The sequence below is a fragment of the Trichechus manatus genome, unplaced genomic scaffold (assembly GCF_000243295.1).
Source record: "Trichechus manatus latirostris isolate Lorelei unplaced genomic scaffold, TriManLat1.0 scaffold00081, whole genome shotgun sequence".
Classification (NCBI taxonomy): Eukaryota; Metazoa; Chordata; class Mammalia; order Sirenia; family Trichechidae; genus Trichechus; species Trichechus manatus.
In genome coordinates, this window is record NW_004444017.1 from 575,867 (window position 1) to 600,677 (window position 24,811).

The window sequence follows — 24,811 nt, forward strand, 5'->3', positions numbered from 1 at the left end:
CAAGCTCTTTACCACTGTGCCACCAGGGCTCATAAAAACAAACCTACTGCCGTTGAGTCAATTCCGACTCATAATGACCCTATAGGATGGAGTAGAACTGCCCCATGGAGTTTCCAAGGTTGTAAATCTTTACAGAAGCAGACTGCCACATCTTTCTCCTGTGGAGTGGCTGGTGGGTTTGAACCACTGACCTTTTAGTTAGCAGCCAAGCTCTTTAACTACTGCACCACCAAGGCTTGGAAAAAAAGAGGAGAATCATCTTGATAATTTGGTTTGCATGGTTTAGCTCCCTTATCTGCAGCTTTCGTTTTCCAATGGAGAGATTCCTTCTCTCCCTGGCTTCTAGCCACTCCCGTGTGGCAGAGGTTGTTCTTTCCCTAGTACCCAGGAGTACCTACAGCATGTCTAGACACTTTGAAGTCCATTTCCAAGAGAGTTAGACCTAGAAGGACTGGAGTTTCCTCTACCTTCCAACGCCCATCTTCTCAATCTTGGCTCTCTCAATAGGATAGACTTAACAGCATCCCACATAGTTGACCTAACATATATTCAGTGTCTTGTCATTACAGCTTCTCAGTTGAATACTTAGGTATACTATGGGGACATTGCCAATTTTCAAAGAATTATTACATTAAAATATAATAATGAAACCAAACTCAGCCAATAAGCCAGCATCTCACAGTATTTTGATACTACTTTAACGATATTAGTTCTTCTTAGGCAGAACAATAAATTTGGAAAATAGAGGAAATTGGTCTGAATATGTACTAACCCTCAGACTTGGTCTATACAGAAATATCATGATACATTTGGAAACGGCACAGGTGTGCAGGCACATGCACATAGCTTCCTGCATGGAAATTTCCCCTTCTGATAAAGCTCCTGATAATTGACCTGTTCGTTTCCCCTTTGACTCTTTCTTGTAACAAATAAGGAGCAGAATGCACAAAATAAAACCTGATTACTTGTTGCCCTTAGGATCCCAGATAAATAGTAATATACTATGTTCATATTAGAATGGCTGCTTTGGTTAATTTTTTCATTATTTTATGCATAGAAAGAGAACTGAACATAGAGTTCAGAGACCTGGGTGTGGATTTGGCTCTGCTAATTACCAGCAGTGTACTACTGACAAGTCTCTTCACCTCTCTGGGCAACATTTTCAAGGAGGTTGAATGAACCTCTGAGGTGCCTTCTGGGCTTCTCTGGCTATGAGGTATGGAAGGCAACATCCACTTTTTCCACTGAATATTTTCTCTCTCGCCCTTGTTGGTCTTAGGACAATGATAGAAGCTGTTTTACGAGATCAGGGTGAGTTTAGCACTAGAATTCTTAGAAAGCAAGAACACCATTGGCTATATACTCACTGGAAGCAAAGCATTATAGGGAAAAACATCAGACGATTTTGGTCTTAATGGGAAATCATAATTCTCCATATCATGGACAGGTGGGTGTTAACATCTTTTCTTTAAATTAAGGGGGATTTTGCCAACTTTCTTGTGTCAAACAGTCCAGCAAACATGACAGTTAAGGAAGTCTTCTCAACATCTGAGTCCCCCCTGCTGCAGTTCTCCAGAGTCTACCTGACCTCTTTGTTCTAACCTTGGCAGGCTCTTTGTGGCCAGCTGTAGGATGCTCAGCCCCTCCACTGCTGTTTTCTTTCCTCTTCACAGCTACTCCAGCTCTCGGCGACCGCTGTGGACAAAGGGCGCAGTGTGGGTGAGGTTCTGCAGTCAGTGCTGCGCTATGAGAAGGAGCGACAGCTGGACGAGGCGGTGGGAAATGTGACGCGGCTGCAGCTGCTGGACTGGCTGATGGTGAACCTGTAACTGGTGCCACCCATGCGTCCCCTTTCCCAGCAATGGGCCCAGCCCTTGTCCCCTCCCTTCTTTCTCATCTCCACAGTGTCCCTCAGAGCCCTAACATTATCTTCATACCACTCACATGAAAGACATGTCATCTTATGCTAGTCACTGGATTTCGCAGATTTTCCTGTCCATGCAAGCAAGGATATAAAATTAAATTACAATTAAAGGGCTCAAGGCGTTTGGTTTCTTTAAGATTTACCCTAGATTTCTTTAAGATTTACCATATTGTCCAATGGGACAATAAGGTAAAGAAATCTCAGGAAGGAAAAGATAATCAGATGGAGAGCATAGGTGAAATAGTGCTGGACTGAGAGGCGCTGACCAAGGTCATAGAGCCTGTTCTCCATGCCCGTCTGTGCCATAGTTTGCAGCTCCCCTCCTTTAAAGTATTCTCTCAAAATAAGAAGCCACAATTTAGCAATAATTCATTTCAGCCTTTTATAACCATGAAAATCAGAAAATGCTTTATAACATCGAATCTAAATCATTCTCATTATGATGTTATGATGTCGAGGACCTGGTTTCTTGTCCTATGTGTGTGGAGCTGCAGAACTGTCTACCTCCAACTTTATCCACAGCTGGTGTCAAATTAAAAAGGTCCAGAAGATCTGATTTCTATTGCCAGTGCTGTGCCTTCCTAGCTATAGGACCTTGGACAAGTCAACTAATATGTCACCTGCTCTGACTTAAAGTCCCTATCACCCCACTTAAGAAAGTTTCCATTCTTATCCTGACCTTTCTGTGGAATTTTGTATTGTTGATCTTTTTTTATTTTTTATTTTTTTCACTTCTGGAAATGTTCTACTTCTTTGGCTTTCAATTTTCCTCTTACTTCTCTGGATCCTTTGGAGGAAGAAGTCTAGTCAACTTTTGTCAACCCCTTGCATATTTATCTTTCTCAGGACTTTCTCTTGATCCTCTGCTCGTCTCACTCTGTATCATCTTCCCTGAGTGATCTTATCCAAACCCATAGCTACAGTTACCCAGTGTCTCCCTTGATGGAATTTTTTCAAACACTAAAACGAAAACTATCAAGATAGGTATATTTTCCATGTTATTTATGATGTTATGATCTTAATTTTCATGTCAAAGTGTATACTATGATTGCAATCATATAAATTATATATGCATAATTTACAGATTATAATTCATAATTTATAGATAAGGACTGAAAGGGAAATGAATAAACTGAATTGGTTAGATTTAGGGGGGCGTGGTGTGGACAAGTAAACATAGCCTGCTCGTTTAATCAATTTCCCTTCCTTTAGAAAGCATCCCTCCCCTGTTCCATGTGGTCCTAGAAGGGCATCACTCATGGTGCAGCCACCACCACCACCACAATGTGGGCTTGTGACACAGGCTGGCCAATCAGATGATCCCAATCTCTCAGACGTTGTGATTGGCTCACTTACAGGCATATGATCTGTGCCTAATCCAAACAGTCATTTCTGGAACTTTCGTGCCTGCAAGGAAGACTGCCATCTTTTGACTGGATGTTGGTGGTCATCCATTCTGGAAAAAGCCATCATCAAAATGACGTTAACCATAAAGACAAGCAAAGCTGATAGATGGAAAGGGAATCAGACCTGTACAACCTTGTTTGAATTCCTAGCTCCTGCTATGCCTGACACTATATCCACCCTTCCTGATTTTCCAATTACATGAAGTAACAAATGTCCTTTGTTGCTTAAACTAGTTTGAATTCAACTTCTGTCATTTTCAAACAAGAATCCTGACTGACAAATGGTGGCAGTCTTGAGTGAGAAGGAAAATTTATTTTATTTAGAGCTCCATTAATGATGCTATAACATTGTTTAAGTATAAAAACCATTGTTTTTAAAACATTAAACTAGCAATAACATTGTGTGAGTACAAAAACCATTCATTGTTTGTCTGGTTGGGAGCAGAGGGAAGCAATGTAGGTGCAAGTACATTCTCCCCTGTCCCTCATAAGAGGAATCATGCCAAGCTGGCCATGCGAATCTTTTTTTTAAAACAAACCTTTATGCATTAAAAAACAACAATCTGAAGTATTGTACAATATAAGTGCTGTCTCTAATACAAATCATTGGTGGAAAGGAACAGGACACACCCTCAGCCAAGGTCATACAATGGGTGGTAAAATGTTTGTGTTCTTGAGGGAGGAGTTCTTGCTTTGATCTCCTGTGAAGGTCGGGGACTGCTCTGACCCAATAAGTGCCTCTGGCTTTCCGGGAGCATCTACTAGATGAGGCAGCTGGACCATGTCAGCCCTGTGCTGGAGAAAGCCCTGCTGATCACCTGCATTCTGAACCGACTTCAAAGTAGCTACATTTCTTATTTTCTCGGCAGACTCTTCTTTGGTGATCTTATCTGCCCAAGAAGAGAGAAAAAAGAACAAGCTGCATTCAAATATGAACTACATTGTCCATTAGACAGTAAAGGGCTTTGGGGAAATCCTGGTGGCGAAGATACTTTAAAAAACAAAAATCTCATTGCCGTTGAGTAAATTCCAACTCATAGTGACTCTATAGGACAGAGCAGAACTGCACCCTAGGGTTTTCAAGGCTGTAGCCTTTACGGAAGTAGACTGCCACATCTTTCTTTCATGGAGTGGCTGGTAGGTTCAAACCACTGACTGTTCAGTTAGCAGCTGAGTGTTTAGCCACTGCACCCCAGGGCTCCTTAGGGAATTAAAAGATAGGAGTAAATTAAAAATCCTAAAGATAACAGGCAAAAAGTGACAAGAGAACCTAGCTGGAGCCAAAAGTCCTGAAGGAGGAAAATCTCAAAAGGCAGAGAAGAAATGGCAGCCTGCAGTGATGTAGCCTGACTAATTATCCAAAGTTGAGTTCAGAAAAACTGGCATGCAAATCCTCCATAGATGCCTGGTGCCCTGATGCCTCAGGAATGGGACTGACTATTGAAGGGGCTGTACCTTTTCTGCCCAAGTGGTGATGCCCCTGAACCTTGTTCTTCTTTCCCTCAGAGGGGAAACTGAGACTGGGCTTCCTCAGGGTCTGGGGCCTGGGCCGGGGTTTGAGGCTCCGTGGCTCATGAATCCAAGCATGCTTGAGGGCCTGGCCAGGGGTCATGCGAAGAGAAGGTTCCCATCTACACACCAACAAAGCCCAGCACTGATTATTGTTCTATTATTCTTTTAAATATTAAAACATTTTTAAGAACCTAATATTTTTTTTATTTAAAATGTAACTCAAAGATATCATAGAACAGAGATTATGACATATAACTTAAAGGTACCAAACCCAAAAAAACAAACCCATTGCCATCGAGTCGATTCCAACTCATAGTGACCCTATAGTACAGAGTAGAACTGCCCCATACGGTTTCCAAGGAGCACCTGGTAGATTCGAACTGCTGACCTCTTGGTTAGCAGCCGTAGCTCTTAACCACTGCACCACCAGGGTTTCCTAAAGGTTCCAGGCAATAAATATTAGAATGATCTTTTTATAGAAAAAGTGAATACCAAGCTAGGAAATATATTAGAGCCCAAGTCTTCCAGAATTCCTAGAAACTCTCTTACAATAAATATTATAGATAATCTCCTTAGCGGTCAGTAAACTAAGATCAAAACAAAGAGATGCTTAATTTCAATTCCCATACTATGGATTTTCTGCATCCAAATATATCACAAAGAGAATTAAAACATACTAGAATATTAAGATTTATCATGGGACTCAAATATAATGCAGCCAAACTTCTAAAACTGAACACATTTGATACAGCCCTAACATGGAATCATCCTGCTGTTTTGAGTAATTTCAGTGACTAGGTGCTATCTCAGGGAGCCACCAATTCTAATTTTGAAAAACCCCAATTCTTTAAAAGTTCTTCATTTTTATTGATCCAAAACTCATTTCCCAGTCATTTTTACCCTAGTAATTCTACCTATTGGCATTATACAGTGTAAGACAACTAATCCTTTTATGTCACAGTCCTCCAGCTAACTAAAGACATTCACATCACTACTGACTACTGATCACATGAAAGGGTTTCCACCTTCCAAGACAGGAAATGTCAGCTGTTGCCTTACTGGTGTCTATCATGCTGGGAATATCTCCTATTGTAACTGCAGGAAGACAGCACTAACATTATAGACTTATCAAGGTTATAAACAACTCAATCTTCCAGTTCTTTGTCAAATGAACTGCCGTTAAGCTACATCTCCCCTCTTCTAAAGTTAGCCTATAAAACCTAGACACAGGACTTTCCATTTACCCTATTAAACTTGACTCTAAACCTTTAGTCTCTCATTCCAAACATCAGCTAATTAGTAACTGATGTAATTTGCAACTGGAGTTATAAGGTGACAGGCCCTATCAGCTCAGCTCCCTCTTGCAAGTCGTAAACAACCAGCCCTTTGCTCTTAAAAAAAAAAAAAAAAAAAAAGTTTCTTACTTGGTTCTGTGATGTTTCTGAATGATTGGGTTGTTCTGGATAACTCACCTCTGCCTCAGTGGTGAGTTTGTCTACAGCCTCAGCAAGAGGCTAGGGTAGAATAAGAGTAAAGATGGGGTACAGGATCCTTTTCTACCTCCTTTATTCAGGTTAATAGCATAACCCCCAGATGGCAAAACTTCCAGCGGTAAATGATGGTTTATCATCTGAGCTGGTAACTAAACTCCAGGATGCACAAATGCCACAACAGTGATTGGTTAAAACTTCTCCATCCCACAGGAAGAATGAGAGAATATAAACATATTGCCTTCTGAAAATACTAAACAACTATAGGACTGATAAAGCTAGAAGGGACCTTCAGAGAACCTCATTTTATAGAAAAGGACACCGAGGCCCACACAGCAACAATCACTTGCCAAATATCGCTCAGCTACTCTACTTGTCACTCAGAGGAGACAGGCTTGCAAAACCTCTTTAATAGCAGTAAGATAGTAACCATAGCTAACATTTTCTAAATATCTTCTAAACTGGGCACTGGCTGGGGGCTTTCTGTGATAGTTCCATTTTTACTATGACTTGACTAAGGTAAAGAACCTGACTTCTAAGATTCAAAATATGCATATGAATTCTAAAAAGTTATACATCATAATGTTTCATAGCTCACCCTTTCCCTACTTTCCTAATACAAGAGGATTTATTGTTATTTTTATAATTGTCTCCCAGCCCCAGCCTTCACAGCAAACCTATGTAAAAGGACAGTATTTAAGAGAAAGCCCAGACACAAAAATAACCCAACCAACTCACACCAAACACCTTCTGAGAAAGTCAAGGAAGCTGGTGTCGTAGGTTTTCAGCACCATCATGAGATCCTTGGAGTCCGGGTATCTTTTTTTCCCCCTGTTGTTGGTTATATTTTTAGGAAAACCTTTGGAATCTTTAGAGATATAACAGTCTGTATTTAGTTCCAGGTGTAAATATTAATGGGCCACATCACAGCTGTTCACTTAGCCCTGCTGCTTCTTGGGGTAGTCTTTGGCAGCTGTCTCACTCTGTCTTACACCCTGCCCCCCGCCACCACCACCACAAGCACACACATGGTCTCAGTCAGTCTAAACAACCACATGTAGATTAGGCAATGAATACAATTAAACTTAAAAACCAATTTTTCCTACTACCCAGTATGTTCTGAACCTCCTTCCCACCACCTCCTTTCCCAACCAGATGGTTTAAATGGCTTAGTATTAACCAAAGTAGTAGTAGTTGTAGTAATAGCAGCAGCAGCAATGGTAGTAATAATAGTAATAGAATAAATCTGAAGTGACAAAAGCATTCAGCTCTGATCAAAAAAGATATTGTCCATTTTTGGATTGTTTATGCCCTTACTCTTTCCCCATTAGCCCAATAAAGTGAGAATTTGGGACATTCACAGGGTATAACAAGAAATCCATTTTAGCATAAGGATTTGCTTTCAGAGCTCATAAGCCACACAAACAAATTAACCTCATTACGTCTTTATAGGTACACCAAAATTTTGTCCATAATCGAAGTGATCATACTTCGTTGGTTGCTTAAGACATGGCTTCAAATGGTTTTCAGCCATTTCCACAGATTAAATCCCTCATCAAATGTATGATTTGCCATCCCTGAAAAGAAACCCTGAAGACAGTTCCAAAGGCTCCCAAGGATACTTTGCACATTGCTTTGAAGGTGATACCACTCATTTGGATGTCTAGATTCTAATGTGCATGTTCAGAAAAGTTGGTCACTTCATGCTCACACCTTGCAAATCTGCAGGCATATGAGTATGTATAAGCACACACACAATTTACCCATAATACTGAATCCCCACAAAAACTCAGTAGGGTTCTTTAATGGACAGTCCAGAAAGTGCACAATAAAGTGCTTCCATGACTTTTGTAACCATGCCATTTGCAGGACCTCTCAAAGAACATGTGCTTTTACTGTATTCCTGGAAGACAGACTTCCATGAATGGGCATGTGTGTACACACACAAACAGGTACCTGTGTATTTATATGAATAAAAATGGGCAGGGGGTATTGAGTAGGGTAAAGGAACTGTGAGCTCATAAAAATCCTCATTTCCTTTTTGATTGTGCTTCCAGTGCTCCCATCTTATCCTATGTTATTTTTTATAAATGGCCATAGAAGAATCAAGCACACAGGCTTATAAATAACATAGCTTCTAAAGCTATTATTAACTAATTATTTTTCCTGCACAAGTTTTTCTTACCATCCCCAATATCTACTTTTGCTCTCCACCTCCTTGCTCCCTGGGGCACCTAAGTATCTTACCACCTGGGGGCAAAAGCACTTTGCTACTAATTAGGAGTATTAACCAGTTGTGCCTGGGGGTTGAGGAGCAGTTGGCAGGGGCCCAAACCTGGGGAAGGGAGTGCCAAGAACTGAGGTGAACACAGTGTTTCCCAAATTCACCTTATCATAAGGATCACAAGGAGGTATTGTTAAAAACATAGAATCTTGGGTCCCACTCCAAATCTGCTATATCATAATTATAGAGGAGGAGCCTGAAATTAACATTTTTCCCAAGTGCCCTGGTGGCACAATGGTTAAGCACTCGCCTGTTAACCAGAAGGTTGGTGGTTAAAACCCACCCCACAGCTCCACAGGAGAAAGACCTGGAGATCTATTCCTGTAAAGATTACAGCCCAGAAAACTCTATGGGGCAGTTCTACTCTGTCACATGGGGTTGCTATTAGTCGAAATTGACTCAATGGCACCTAACAACAACAACCACCAAGTGTCAAATAATTCTTAAAATCAAATAAAGTTTGGGAAAACTAAAGAGAAAGCAGCTGCCTATGCAGTCCCTTCTTACTCAGGAATTGAAGACATGTGGACATTGCTACCAAAACCACATCACCATCCAAAAGCCTAGTGCTGATGATAGAAATTGGGTACTCTACAAAGTGGGCATGCATGTCTTTGGTACTCTCCTACCAAGCTGCCCTATATTCCCTTCCTTCTACTCCTCACCTAGATGCTACCTCATGAGTTCAGTGTTATAGTCTTAAGATGTGACATCCCACAATCTCTTTGTCTAGCAAAAGGGAAAACTAATATCCTCACTTTCCTTCCCTAAAATCCTTCAAAAGGCTGAATTGTAAGTTAAAAACAAAAAAACAAAAACAAAAACCCGTTGCAATCAAGTTGATTTTGACTCATAGCAACCCTATAGGACAGAGTAGAACTGCCCTGTAGGATTTCCAAGGAGCAGCTGGTGGATTCGAACTGCTGACCTTTTGGTTAGCAGCCAAGTTCTTTAACGTCAAGAGACCAGTCCCTTGTATAAGTTATAACAGAGAGCCAGCCAGGTCCTCTGCCTATAATCAGACTGATCTGGAAGAAAGGTAAGTGTGCGGACACTGTTCTAAGGCCAGGGAGGAGGTACATCAGAATCTGGGAAGAAGTATGTATTATTTGAAAATGTATATTCAATACATTACTTGCATTGTGTTCTATAACACAAAGTATACAAAGACAAACTCAACAAAATCTCAGCAGATGGGGATGTATAGAAGACAGTATTGTAGGGAGGCTAAATTTTACAGATGAGGAGAATGGGACAGAGTCAGAGAAATGGGAGATCACAGTTATTTCAACATGCTTACCTGGTGGTTATCCAAACAAGGGTGGGGGCTGCACTGTTCTAAGGCAACCAGGGCATTGTCCTCGCTCACAGACAAAGTCTTCAAAGCTCTGGCCATGATGTTCAAAGATTTAACCATTGGTATGGTGTGGACACCAACAAATCGGAATGGATGCCAGCCTTGGCACTGAAGCTAGATCATGGAAGACCTCAGCTTGCCAGGCATTAACCTTTCAGTTTCTAGACCATGAAGTGATCAAAGGAGTCCTGGGAGAGAGTTCAGGGAGGCTGTGGCTGTGGCAGGGGCTCATGGTTGTGGCTATTTACCAACTGGTACAGAAGTGGTCTAACATTTTAATAGCTACATGGCTGAACTAGTACATAAACAATGACCATCAGCTTTGCATGCATAACTAAACCCCTTTTGCTCATTGTGGAGGATCCCTCAAGGACTCCCTTGTTAATGGGGCTGTAGAAAAAAATCATGTGACCTGTCTCCCCTACTCTGAGGTCACTCTTGCTTGAAAATAAGAGATGGGAGAAGGACTACGAATAACTGGGATTTGACAGCCAGCCTGAGCCTGTGAACTAGCATAACCACAATGGCTGGTCAGAAATGTTCTAGAGGCAAGAAGTCTGCCTGTGGAGTCCCCTTCCCCTCATGTCTGGCTTTGCTCCACTTGGCTGACTTTCTGACCACTATGGTTTTTCCTACCTGGGAATCCCTTAGCTTCTTGTGGTTCTTCAGAGGGATTTCAGTCTGGGACTTACTTCATCTTTTTGGTGCACAGTGCCCTGGAAGCCCTATCCATCTTGTACAGCAGCATTCAAATAGAATGGCAGAGGATCACAAAATCCAGAGCCTGGGAACTGTGATGAGGGGAGCAACATAGGCCTGGGGATGAGGCTTAATCCCAGCAATCAGACAGGTGACCTGTATATAACTGACCAACGAAAACATTCCCACGGTATAACTGTTCCAGCAGCCCTTGCCTACCCATTTTACAGAAAAGTTGCAATGAACCCTGATGGTAAGGGTTTGAGGGATTAAGAGGTTTTCAGCAGGGAAGAACAGTGCTCCATTAATATAGAATGTAGCAATAGAATTATCCACTATTCTTGAAAAGAAGCTCTACTCTTTGATTTCCCTGCACAGCGAGGTGAAATCATAATAATGTGAGAGGGCAAGTTGATTGGGAGAGGTGGGGAGAACTTCTAGGAGAAGGCATAATTATAATCTTTTGAGATTATGCTCTTCTGGATTACACCTCAACACAAAGGGAAAAAAAAAACAAAACTGGACCAATAAGCAGTATCATGATAAATGGAAAAAAGATTGCAGTTATCAAGGGTTTCATTTTACTTGGATCCAAAATTAACGCCCATGGAAGCAGCAGTCAAGAAATCAAATGACAACTGCGGGACATAAAATGATACTTGTAAAGAGTGTGCTTCTTAGCTCAAGTAAATACATGAGACTAAACAGGCAGCTTCTGTGCAGAGGTGAGATGAGAAGGCAGAGAGGGTTAGGAGCTGGTTAAATGGACATGGGAAATCAGGGGTGGAAAGAAGGAGTGTGCTGTCATAGTATAGGGAGAGCAATTAGGGTCACATAATGTATGTATAAATTCTTACATAAGAGACTAACTTGAAATGTAAACTTTCACTTAAACTACAACAACAAAAAAAAAATCAAATGACATATTGCATAGGGCAAATCTTTTTGAGATTTTAAGATTTGCTTGCTAATAGATTTTCAAAGCAAGAACCTGGTTTTTCTCCAGATCCTATATATTTTCACTGCTAAGACCTCATCCTCAACATGCCCCCCACACCCCACCCCAGCCCATTCTCCATCATGCCATCTGGCACCACGTCTCAGCATCTTTTTACTCTTCTAAAAGACGCTCCTAATCAGCTTGCCCTTTGAGATGGGGCAAAGGGAATACCACCAAATGGTGTTTAGGGTATGGGAGGTGTCTTCAAGGCCTGTGATACCTCATAAGTCACCATGGGAAAATGACAGAACACGGGACTTACCAAAGAATATCTGTCTCCTGGAGGCCGTCTGAATGAAGTGGGCTGGCGGCAGGCCCAGCACCTTCAACAAGTACAATGCAGTTGGTTCATTCTTTGTGGAGTCAGTCACAGATTCAAAGACTGTTAGAGTTGGGTGGGACTTTGATCAAACTTTTCCTTCTACAGATAAGGACTTGAGGATACTAAGTGATAACATCAAGTCAGTGGCAGAACAGGCCCAAAGTCCAGTCTCTAAACTCCTAGTCCAGGGCCACTTCGGTATCCTGAGAACCAACACTGGCCATGTTATTCTAAATAGACATGAGTGCCAACTAGAAGCAGGTCACTTTTGATGGCAGCCACATCTCATTGTCAGAGCAAATAAACCAGGGTGCACACTGGCCATACCTGATTTAGAATGACATATCTCAGTATGGAGCACTGGGAAAGGAGGAGAGGAAAAGGAGATGGAAATCACCAGATGGGCCTCAGACCACTATAAGACAAACTACCTTCTTGAAGAAAGCATACCACCCACTTGTTCACCTTTCTGCACTGCCACCTATAGGGGTGCACAGAGACAGAGAAATTACAGAGTCACCCTCAGATGTGGATCACTTGTCCCTGCAGCTGGGATCCCAAGCCATAATCTGTGCTTGACCCTACCCTCTTGCTCCTCAGTCCCACTGATACTGAGGTCAAGAGGAAACTGAGTCGGTTCTGGAGCAGTAGAAATCTGAACCCAGATCCTATACTCCCTACTCTGTTGGTACTGGAAGTGGGAATGATTCAGGGATGCATCATAAAATTATCCAATATCATCCTTAGAAGCCATCTACTCTGATCCTCTATTTTACAGAGGTCCAAGGAGGTGAAGTCACTTGCCAAAGAGGCAGAGGCAGGGCTATAGCTCAGGTTTACTAATTCCCAGGCCAGTGCTCATTCCACCATAGCTACTGTTTATATCTATTATTACCTAAATTATTTCAATATTTTATTATTAGTTTCAGCCATGAAATGAAATTATCTATAATTAATAATTCTCAAGGATATGTCTCTCTGACCATCTGTAACTTTGAGATAACCTAGAAAAGAGATATTTGGGAGGGAGGGAGGGATGGATGGATGGATACATCTTTGTTCACAGCCAAAATATCTTTGTTCACTGGAACAATCCTAAAACGAGAAATTTCTAAATTTTTAGGGTTATTTCCCCCTGTTTTGTCTAATTTAGCTCCATAACAAGATGACTCTAAGTGAAAGAGTAATAGATATAATTAGTACTCATATGCTGAATCCTGTTTTTTTTTGGGGGGGAGGGGGCATGGCTATCATCATATGAGTTAAGATACTGAATGACTAATGACTGAACAATAAAGATATTTTATAAGTCAAATACTTTTTAATTATTTGTTTTCAACAAAATTGAAATAAGGTTATCAACTGATTGGTTATTAAAAATATTTTTTTGATGACTGATCACAATTTGGTTTTAACATACAGTAAGTCAAAAGGAGTCAAAGAATTAGTTGACATAGCTAGAACAGGCTTCCTTCCAGTGCTCACATCTATACACCCAAAACAGTGGCATGGAATCAATCCTGAACATTTCTTTCTAGCAATAAGTAATAGTTATCTACAGGAACAGGAATTAATTGGAAAAAGAGAAAACCCAGTTCTATCCATATCTCTGAAAGTTGTATGCCCAATAAAATTTTACATTTTATGCTTAATAATTATCAAAATTTATGCACTAATTATGTTTTAAGGATAACTTACCAGAAAAAAAAATTTTTAACACATGGAGCTTATGCCAACAGAAAAGAAAATTTAAAGATACAGTGACTGATAAAAGATTTCAAAATATAAGACCATATCAAAATAGGACAAAATTCTGTGGATGAAGTAGGATGAAAATATGAGTTCAAGGGGAAAAAAAAGTAAAAGAAACACAAAACTGTTAAAGGAGAACTCATTCACGTACTTTTCAGAGGATTTTGGTGTGTATGACATCACTGTGGTTTTTATACTCTTTTGGATATATTTGAAAGAGTGGTATACCAGGTTTATTTTAAAGTGACACTATTTACAATATGCTGGAAATTACATCCTTTGCAACTATTTTTGTTGTTGTGTGCAATCGAGTAGATTCTGACTCATAGCAAACCCATGCGACACAGTAGAACTGTCCCATAGGGTTGTCTAGGCTGTAATCTTTATGGTAAGAGATTGCCAGGTCTTTCTCCCATGGAGCCACTGGGTGCGTTAGAATTACCAACCTTCAGTTTGCAGCCCAGCGCTTAACCATTGAGCCTCCAGCGTTCCTTTTGCAACTATTTAAATTGATGATAAAAATGTAAGATGTCAACTCAACAATGTGCAAGTGGGTACATGATTTCAAAAAATACTTTTTAGGGGACATCAAACCAAAACAAAAAATAAAAGTTTGCAGGCCACTACCCTAGGCTGGAGCTGCAGCTATCCTGTACATCTCAGACCCAGCTGCAGCCAGGCACTCCCCTCACCTCCATGATGCAGGCCAACTGCTCCACTTCATTCTCCCCAGGAAACAGAGGGTAGCCTGTGTACAACTCCGCCATGATGCATCCCAGGCTCCACATATCAATGGCCATGTTGTAGGGGTGACCCAGAATCACCTCCGGGGATCGGTAGAACCGGCTTTGGATGTAGGTGTATACTGCAGGGCAGAAAGAGAGAAATCTTGCATGGCAAAAACCTCCCCCTTCCCCAGAGCACCCTTCTCCAGGATACTTTCTTAGATGAGGGTGGATTATAATTAAGGCTCCCCAACACCTGATGAAGATCAAAGACTACAGCCTTCAGTATGGATTGCACCTTAACATAAACAAACAAACAAACAAAAAAGCTGGATCAATAAGCAACATCATGATAAACAGAGAAAAGATTGAAGTTGTCAAGGATTTCGTTTTACTTGGATCCACAATCAACGTTCATGGAAGCAGCAGTTAAGAAATCGAATGATGTATTTCATTGGGCAAATCTGCTGCAAAAGACCTCTTTCCAGTGTTAAAAAGCAAAGATGTCTCCTTGAAGATTAAGGTGCACCTGATCCAGACCATAATATTTTCAATCACCTCATATGCATGAGAAAGCTGGACAATGAATAAGGAAGACTGAAGAAGAATTGATGCCTTTGAATTACAGTGTTAGTGAAGAATACTGAATATACCATGATCTGCCAGAAGAACAAACAACTCTGTATTGGAAGAAGTATGGCCAGAGTTCTCCCTAGAAGCGAGGATGGTTAGACTTCATCTCTGGTACTTTGGACATGTTATCAGAAGGAACCAGTCCCTGGAGAAGGACATCATGCTTTGTAAAGTAGAGGGTGAGCACAAAAGAGGAAGACCCTCAACAAGATGGACTGACACAGTGGTTACAACAACAGCCTCAAACAAAGCAACAATTCTAAGGATGGTACAGAACCAGGCAGTGTTTCATTCTGTTGTACATAGGGTTGCCATGAGTAGGAACCAACTCGACGGCACCTAACAACAATACCTTCTCACCCTAACAGTTTGTAGAGAGATGGAAGTACAACCAACAGTTAAGAGTCACATTATGCGTTTAATCTCATTAAATCCTTAGAGCAACCTGATTATTATGGAGGTGTTATTATTCCCATTTTATTGATAAAGAGTTTCAAAGTAGGTATTGTTCTCGATAAGCAAATTTAAATCCACCAGGCTTTTTAAAAAATGTGAAAAGTAGAACTAATATAAAGCTAAGTTTTGGGTAGAGATCATCTGAGAGTAATATGATTTTCAACTTGGCCAGGGAGGAGGCATGTCAGAATCTGGGAGGAAGTATGTATTATTTGAAAACGTATATTCAATATATTATGTGCATTGTACTGTATAGTATAAAGTATACAAAGACAAACTCAACAGAATCTCAGCAAATGGAGATATATAGAAGACAGTATTCCAGAGAGCCTAAATTTTACAGATGAGGAGAATGGGACAGAGTCAGAGAAATGGGATATCAAAGACACTTCAACATGCCTACCTGGTGGTTACCCAAATGAAGATGGGGGCTGCACTGTGATTGGTGGTCACCTGGATGGGTGTGGGGACAGTTCTGTGATTGGTGGTTACTTGGATGGAGGTGGGGGCAGCTCTGTGATTGGTGGTCACTTGAATGAGGGTGGGGACAGCACAGGTGATTGGTGGTCACTTGGATGGGTGGAGGGGCAGCACAGGTGACTGGTCGTTACCTAGATGGGGATGGGGGCAGCACTGTGGTTGGTGGTTACCTGGATAGGGGAAGGGGCAGGGATCCTCTGTAATCACTTATCTGTTGTTTGAATTGGTTATAGAGAGGATATAATAATTCTGTAATTTAAAACAAAATAAAGATTTACTAGAAATACTCTTAAACCCTGCATGCTTTCAAAATGGATTTGAGGTACTTTGCAATCAAAATACATACACATAAGGTAGTTTTAAAAAATCTGTCAAGCACTATTCCAAGTGCTTTATACAGATGAACTCTCATTCCTTACAACAACCTTATAAAGCACTGACCCCCTTTTAAAGACGAGAACACTCAGCTATAAGTTGCAGAGCTGTGATTTGAACTGAGGCAATCTGACGCTAGCATCCTTACTCTGTATTGCCTCATGGTTAAAATAAAGATAAAAGGAAAATCAGAAAATACAGAGATAAAGGGAGAAATGATCATAGGAAACTAAGGATAAAATAATTACAAATTCAGTTGTGAGCATCCTGGCAGCCAAGATGAATGGTAACTAATAGGTTACACAGCTTTCAATATGAGAAGAGTAAACATACAAGTTTTTTGTGGGAGATATTGTTTTCTAGCTGGAATGCCTTATGAGAAGCCATACCTAAAAGTCTTCAACAGTTGTTCTGCAGAATATTTGGAAACATCCATCCTGTTTTGAGCCACAGGAGGCTTCCTCTGACTTCCCCTGCCACCATAAACGCTGGTCTCAAAGCCCCTTTTCTGCATGTTCTTATCACAACTTTATATATCTCTAGTCATTACACTTATTGTGCTAACTTTTTTATCTTTCTGTCTTTTACATTAGACTATAAGCAACCTGAGAACAGGAAATGTATCTTAATCATTTTTTGTTCCTGGTGCCCATGACAGTAACTGGCATATACCAGGTACTCAATAAATATTTGTGGACTGGAATGTGTTCTCTACATCAAACACTGATAAAAGCCAAAGGAACAGACTATTAAATTGATGTTCAGTGAAGGCTGTGTGAATGTTCTCCAGGGCTACTTTCTGATTTCTAGTTTGAAAAAAGTATAAAGCCTAGTGAACCTAGGGCAATTGGCTATGTTTAGAGTGGCTAAGTTTTCTTAAGTGCAGATTCCTGGGTACTCTCAGAAAATTGGATTCAGTATATATGGAGCGAGGCCTTGGAAACAGTAATTTTTCAGAGCCGTCAAGTGATTCTGAAGCACACCTAGTTTTGAGACCCAACACTCTTGGGTAGTTCCATATCCACAGAATATGAGAGCTTCAAAGGATCGTTAAGATACTTTAGTTCAATCTTCTCACTTTATAGATGAGAAAACTGAGACTCAGAGAGGTGAAGCACCTTGTTCAAAATCATACTGGCAATTTTTATGGCTGAGCCCAGACTACAGCCCAGATGACCTCATGTGTGAAGTATTTGTTTCAGTAAGGGAGAGAAATTCAATAGGAAAATTCAGACAAAGGGACTGGATTGAGACCTACCTTTCTGGTGTTCATAACAGCTTGATCCAAAGTCAATAACTTTAACTGAGACTTGGCCCTTTTGGTATAGCACTATATTCTCCTAGAGAGAAAAGGACAGACAGATGTCAAGTTGTAGCAATGTTGCCCCAGCCCTGGTCTCTCTACTTACCCAAATGCTCACCATCCTCCAGGGCTTAATTCACTCAAAATGCTACCACTTCCAGGTGGCCTCCTTCCACATCTTCTCCAAATCCCATCATCCTCCCTTTCCTCTGACTTCGCATTCCACTTGTGGTCTGTTCCTCTTCTTTGGACCCAGTATTCACCACTTTGCAGTGTTTCTTTTATATATATTCTCTCTTTCCCCAAGTAGATTACAACTCCTGAAAATTGTGGGCTTACTTTTATCTTCCTTGGCACCTGCTCTATGTCTTGCTAGCATAAGACCTTAAAAATACCATTGAATAAAATTTTTTGACATTCCATTAAATGTCCCTGCTGATATACTGCTGTGACAGTAGGGAGTCAAACAAACAAAAAGGCAATTTGACTGGGATTTCTGATTTTTATGTTGACTTTGGGAAATCATTCAGAATGCAGAATCTGAGTATCCAGGTGTTTCAGCAGAGTCATAGATAAGAAGGCAGAGCTCTGGGTTCTCCTCTCAAAGTCTGGGAGTGGACTGACTAGGACTGGAAGAATAAAGTTCTAATCATGTTTTCAAGGGTCTCAATATCAGATGGGGAGCTCTGGTGGCACAGTGGTTAAGAGCTCAGCTGCTAATCAAAAGGTTCACAGCTGGAATCTACCAGCTGCTCCTTGGAAACCCTACAGGGCAGTTCTACTCTGTCCTATAGGGTCGCTATGAGTCGGAATCGACTCGACGGCAATGGGTTTTTTTTAATATCAGGTGGATTGACTACATGATCACTTACTGAGTACCCCAGCATTCTAGATATGGCATAACAAGCCTGGTCTGAAGCCTCTCACACCACAAACTAAGAAAGTGCAAACTGAGTCCATAATACTTTTTCTAAAGAATTCTTGTGTTAACTGAAAGAGGATGATGAGTAAAAGTCTTAAAAGGGCCTTTCAAAGAGCAAGAATTTCCAGTGTGTCTCTAGCTCTTCTCAAATGAAAAGTTCTTTAACTAGATGGTGCTGGTCTTCTCAACATAGTGTCAGAAATAGCTCTACAGAGCGGGTGGATGCATCAGGCAGTCATGGCTCATCAATACTGACCATTAAGTCCACAAGAATAATTGCCTGACTCTTGAATCCACACCAAACATTCTCCTGGTTGCATGACTTCCATGTATACTTCCCTAGAGGGGCACGTATATTCCAGTCTGATTGTTTTATTTCTCAAGGTAATCTGCTACCTGGTATTTTGGCTGCCAAGTGTCTTGTGAATTTGCTTGCTGAGCATCAGCACAAAGACCAGGGGTGTTGGGGCCCTTTGAGCTACAAAGCTGAGGATTAAGAATTTGGATGTGGAGACTAGATCAATGCACCACTATCCTTGTGAGCCTTTACCATACAGTCCCAAGAGAAAATCCCTATCTTGACAATCTTTGTTGTAAAAACATCCCAACTTTACCCAATGAGTTAGTTTCTAAAACTTTTTTTTTTTTTTTTTAACAATTTGGGGGTTTGGTAGAAGGCAGTAAATAAAACTAAGGGATATTTACATATCTCTGAGGGTCAGCACCTCCCGGTATTACTTCCTCACATTTGTAATCATTAACTCATTTAACAAGCATGTACTTATTGCCTGTCATTACCATGACCAGGTATCATGTTAGGTCCTGAGAATATAATGATGAGAAGACGTGGTTTCTGACCTTGAGGGAGCTTGCATTCCAGTGGCAGATACAGATAGATAAACAATTCCTACACAAAGCAATCTGTCCAATAATAGGGGTAAGTATAGAATATGAGGAGTCCCTGGGTGGCACAAATGGTTAAGTGCTCGAATACTAGCCCAAAAGTTTGCAGTTCAAACCCACCCAGAGGTGCCTCAGGAAACAGTCCTGGAGATCTACTCCCAAAATGTCATAGCATTGGAAACCCTATGGAGCAGTTCTACTCTGCATGCACAGCCATGAGTTGGACTTGACCTGACAGCAACTAACAACAATGAAGAATATTAGCAAGATATGTAGGAAAGGCATACCCATTTGGGATAGAGAAAGTGGTCAGGGATTTGTTGTACCCTGGAACCAACTCAGAGTAGAGTGGATATAGTATGGGTTTAGAAGAGTAGAGTGATCCACCTGCCTGCATGACACACATCTCTGCAGAGCAGACCAGGAAGATCTTGAGGTCCCCAGGCAGAACTCCTAAGGAATACACATAACTTGATATTTTCTCACTAAGAAAGGGTACAAAAGGGTAAATCCATATACTCCCAGGACTTCTCACTACACATCTCGATGCTCAAGACACACACCTCCCTCCCCTCAATCCACCCATCCCCAGGCCTTTTATAGAGAAGCTGTCAGATCTTCTTGTTCCCATCTTCCTCAATTATACCAAGTATCTCTCTCTTCCCTTTCCCAGTTATTGTACCTTAGTCTTCACAGCACCTTACTCAGCTTACAAAGCATATAAAGATGCCTGATTTGGTTTCTACCCTGAAAACCCTGGTCATGATGCCTGTTCCAGTTACCCCTGGGGAATGGAATAGGATAAGCAGTTCCTGAGGATGTGGACCAGCCCCCATAGCAAGACCAAGGTTATACTCACAGGCTTGAGATCACAGTGAATGATTTTCTCTACATAAAGCATTTGTAAGCACTTCAAAACAGAGAGGGTGAAACGCCGAACTATTGACAGACTAAAGCCTTGAAAGCTATTATTCTTCATCAACTCGTACAAGTTGATCCTGGGAAAGAGAGAGAAAGTGAAGTGATCCGTGTAAAAAGTATAGTGTTGGGTTTGAACCTGCAAACAATCCCATACCATCTGGTTCCCTCTGGTAGTAGGCATGCCTGAGACCAGGAGGCAGGGCTGTAGTGTCTAATAAACTCAACATTCCCTTGGATTCATGGTGAACCCAAGGTGAAGCTCAGCTGTGCTGGCCTCTCAGATGTCCCCTCATTTCTTACGTGAAAAGAGGACTTAATTACTTCCTCCGGCATATGGGTGTTAAAAGGCTGGACCAAACTTCTGAAATATTCATAGTTCTTCAGACCCTTGGAAGGGATCCAGGAAGCTACCAGTTACTCAACTAAGCAGCCATTCCTTCCCAGACTGGATGGACAGATGGATGGACGGACGGACGGATGGATGGATGGGTGGACAGATGGACAGACAGACAGACAGATAGACAGATAGATGCCGTTGAGTCGACTCCAACTCATGGCAACCTTATGTATAATAGAATGAAATGTTGCTCAGTCTTGCATCATCCTCATGGTCATCAGCATGTTTGAGTCTATCATTGAAGCTATCGTGCCAATCCATCTCACTGAGGGTCTCCCTCACCCTTGCTGGCCCTCTACTTGCCAAACATGAATGGTTGTCTTATAGAATTCAGGTCACTGATAGGTGAGGGAACAGGAGAGTGGGAGATGGGGGCTGAGGCACAACAGAGAAACCTCACCCCATCTAAAGTGAGTCTGGCTGCTTGATCCCAGCTGTCACTTTGCAGGAATGAGGGCTCATTCTTGCCAGATCATCCTATATTTTCTAGTGAGCCAGAGAGTCTGCTCTATTATATGAAATCCACTGACTTACAAATGTCGGAAACTAACACAAACCATTTTAAAAAGGTGCATGACCCAAACAAAAACATTTATCTGTGGGCTACCAGTTTGCAACCTCTGTGATAACTGTAAGACGAGGAGAGGAGGGAAAGAGCAGTAATCACCCAGAAACAACTCTGCATCAACCTCTTCCTGGTTTCTCTTAATCTTCTATCTCTAAGCCTTCTCTAACCCTGGCAGTACTTAGGAGGCCATTAATTCTTGAGGGGTATAATGGAGATGTGAGGGACTTGGCTCTGGTCCGATCCTGACTAGCTGTGTGACCCTAGGCAATGCCCCAACCTCTCTGGGCTTTAGATTCTCCCTCCATACGACTGAAGACATATACTTGCCTCTCCTGACCTCTCAGAGCTCTTTTAAGTAAATGGTATCCTAACTGTGCTCTGTGATTGATAGCCAAGAAAGGCAGCCTGGGTTGTCCACTTGGCTGCAGGGAAGATAATCCACCTCTGCATATTGGAGAGTGAAGCATATTTTATAATTATCAGAGATGGTGAGGAGAGGCTAATTTCTGACTCAAATTTAGCTAGTTCCTAGATCTCACCATTCGCAGTGGTGTCATGGGACCACAAGCTGCCAGCCCAGTGAATCCAATAACACTGAGCTTCTGAGAGCCCCTGATCATTCTCCTTGGATAAATGCATTCTGGGTTTCTGGCTTTATTTAAATTGCATCAGACTGTCTTCTCAGAGGGAAACACAACAGAATTAGCCCTTCCAATTAGCATGTCCCTTCTAGTACAGTCATGCATCGCTGAACATCCACAATATGTTCTGTGAAATAGGACGTTATGTGATTTGGACATTGTGCAAACACAAGATTGGATGCTGCCTACAAGCTGAAGCATACAGTGTTATACAGTAAACTTTTTAAATTGTAAGTAGGGAAAGTTCACGTTAAAATAATAATAGAAAGTACAGTACAGTACATACATAAGCCAGTAACACAGGTGTTTATTATGACTATCAAGGCACATGTATTACAGGTTATATATGTACTGTACCATTATACACAATCAGTTTGTATACGAGAGGCAGGAGATACACATGTTGCATGCAGGAAGCTATTGTGTTGGCTTTGTTCAGTTATGTTCTCTATGTCCTGTTCTCTGATCGGGATTTCTGAACTCTGTTATAACTTTATGGGACCACAGAAGTATATGCAGTCGTACACTGCCCAAATGGACATTATGCAGCTCATGACTGTATTCTGCCAGGCAATGTCAATCTATTTAAGTCAGATTCTGATCTCTTATTCAAATATCTGCCCTGGTCCTTGTTTGTTCAAAATCAAAGGCTTTCCCATTCTGAGCAGCCAGCTGCCTGCTCCCTTGGGTGACAATCTCTGCCATGGGGTTGAGAAGCCAATGAGTGGGGGATATGGTAGCAAATAAAAGTCCTTCTCAACGTATTTCAGTTTAGCTCTTGAGGGCAGGGGCCTGGTTTGGGTTATGTCACCCAGTTCAGTGCCCAGCACCTGGGCAGTGCATCATAGGTATGCTGGCAGGTGACAGGCATGACTGAAGATGAGAGATGGGGAGAGATGGGCAGTTTTTAGAGATGGGCAGTTTTTGGTCCCAGACACCTTACTCCTGGGCCTTCTAGATAACTAAGTGGCTGTTGAGCCCATTGTAGTCATTAAATCTTCACATTCAGAAAAATCTAGTGTCTGACCTCAAAGTTTCTCTTCTGTCACTTAAGTACCTTTTCAAAAGACAATGAATTAAAAAGAGAAAGTAGCTGACCCCAGGAGTTCAAAGGTGATACAGAGGTGATTGCGGAAGTAGAAGAAGTCCTTCATGTGCACCACATTGTAGGTATTGTCTTTGTCCTTCCTTCTGAGAGCTTCCAGAATCTTCAGCTCTACCAGGGCCTGGTGGTGAAATCTGAGGTGATTGGACACGGGCAGGGAGGGTGAAAGACAGGGGCAAGGAGGGTGAGGAACAGGGACAGAAAACATAGATGTTATGTCATACTGCAGCAGTTAGCCCATTTCCTTAGCCCCTCCCCATGATCCCAACAAGACTGCCTGGGGGTGGCAGAAAGCACTAGAAATTCTATATCCTTGCCTACTTTTTGCCCCATCTTGGAGTCATATAGGTAGAGAGAAAAAGAGGAAAAGGAAGACGAATTTCACAGAAAGAGGCAGAGTCAGGAGGAGTTGGCATTATGAAGCGGCAAGAGTCATACAGTCCCTCCTCTATGGCCTAGACCATCCGCCAAGCCACACCTCTTCTTGTTCCTGATGATTTTCAGGGCCACCAATTCATTGTTTTTGTGATCCAAGCACTTGGCCACCTGTCCAAAGGACCCTTTCCCGATCATCTCCAGAACCTCGTAGCGGTAGGCAATGTGGTCATGCAGGACCTGCAGAAGCCAGGCCAGGGGTGAGAAGCAGAACCATGGGCTCTAGAGCTGCCCAGACACTGGGGCCCCTGGATACCATCCCCAGCTCATGGCTGACCCCTGGGGAAACTGCCTGAACTGCAGTGGGCACTAGTGCAAGTCCCACTCTCATCTCAACACTATGACTATGGTTAGGTTGGTATCCAGATGCCAGACTACCCAGATATTGCATGTGGTGCCAGGGAAAGTCCCACAAACTCTGCCTTATGTCAGGCAGTGCAAAGAACACTGGATGGTCTTTGTGAAAGTCAGGTTCTAGTTCTCAGCATGTGTTACAGTAAAGTAAAGTAAAAAGGTTATACAGGGTGGCCCTGAAGATCCCTTCTAGTTTGGACATTCCAAGATTCTTGAATGCAATTGGTTAACAACTCTAGTTTGGGGGAAGTTGCACTTCAGACCCTGGATGTGTCTCCATTAATCATAGAAAGGTACTCCCCTTTCTGGGCAGATCTGGTTCTCCTTTTGACTTATCCAGATTTAACCCTACCCTGCTGTTAGCAGTACAGACTTAGACCCTCCTTCCTTCTATTTTCCAAGAGCCAGAGACATCCGTATTTTTCCTTGTGCTGGAAACCAGGGACCAGATGTTTAAGCAAAGCCATAGGAAGTTTTAGACTAAGAGGACTTTATCTGGGTGGCCTCAGTCGAGCTACTTGCCCATTCTGAGCTGCAGGGCTCTCATCTGTAAACGAGGGATCTGGATAAGATGATCCCTAAGGTCTTCCAATTCTGGTAATCTCTAATTCCTAGTGTTATACTCATGACTTTGGGAGAGGTGAAGGATAAGTGTTTGTGTACAAGTCCTCAGGATATGTTTGTGATTGTGTGGTGGGAATCTGTGAGTACAGGAGGAATCATGTCCATGAATATGTACACATACAACTTTACTGATAATATGGGTTCATCTACTGGTAAAGGTCTGCCAGTAGAGTGCATGGGGAAAGGACAAGGAACAGGTTCTGGCACACCTGTTTGTGAAGGT

The 24,811-nt window shown here is 41.8% G+C and overlaps 2 protein-coding genes across 2 annotated transcripts in view; one reads left to right on the plus strand and one right to left on the minus strand.

Moving 5' to 3' along the window:
• Positions 1–1,829, plus strand: part of AKAP3 (A-kinase anchoring protein 3) — a 22,034-nt gene extending 20,205 nt beyond the window's left edge. Inside the window, exon 3 of the mRNA XM_004381170.1 lies at positions 1,674–1,829. Within this exon, the coding sequence (XP_004381227.1) occupies positions 1,674–1,829 (156 nt within the window). The remainder of the gene's footprint in view (positions 1–1,673) is intronic.
• Positions 1,830–3,825: 1,996 nt separating this feature from the next.
• Positions 3,826–24,811, minus strand: part of DYRK4 (dual specificity tyrosine phosphorylation regulated kinase 4) — a 52,678-nt gene continuing 31,692 nt past the window's right edge. Inside the window, exons 6-14 of the mRNA XM_012556936.2 lie at positions 23,654–23,790; positions 23,169–23,309; positions 20,403–20,541; positions 17,674–17,755; positions 14,439–14,611; positions 11,935–11,995; positions 7,071–7,200; positions 4,786–4,961; positions 3,826–4,220 (exon numbers count right to left, since the gene is read on the minus strand). Coding sequence (XP_012412390.2) covers positions 3,973–4,220; positions 4,786–4,961; positions 7,071–7,200; positions 11,935–11,995; positions 14,439–14,611; positions 17,674–17,755; positions 20,403–20,541; positions 23,169–23,309; positions 23,654–23,790 — 1,287 coding nt within the window. The 3' untranslated portion in view covers positions 3,826–3,972. The remainder of the gene's footprint in view (positions 4,221–4,785; positions 4,962–7,070; positions 7,201–11,934; positions 11,996–14,438; positions 14,612–17,673; positions 17,756–20,402; positions 20,542–23,168; positions 23,310–23,653; positions 23,791–24,811) is intronic.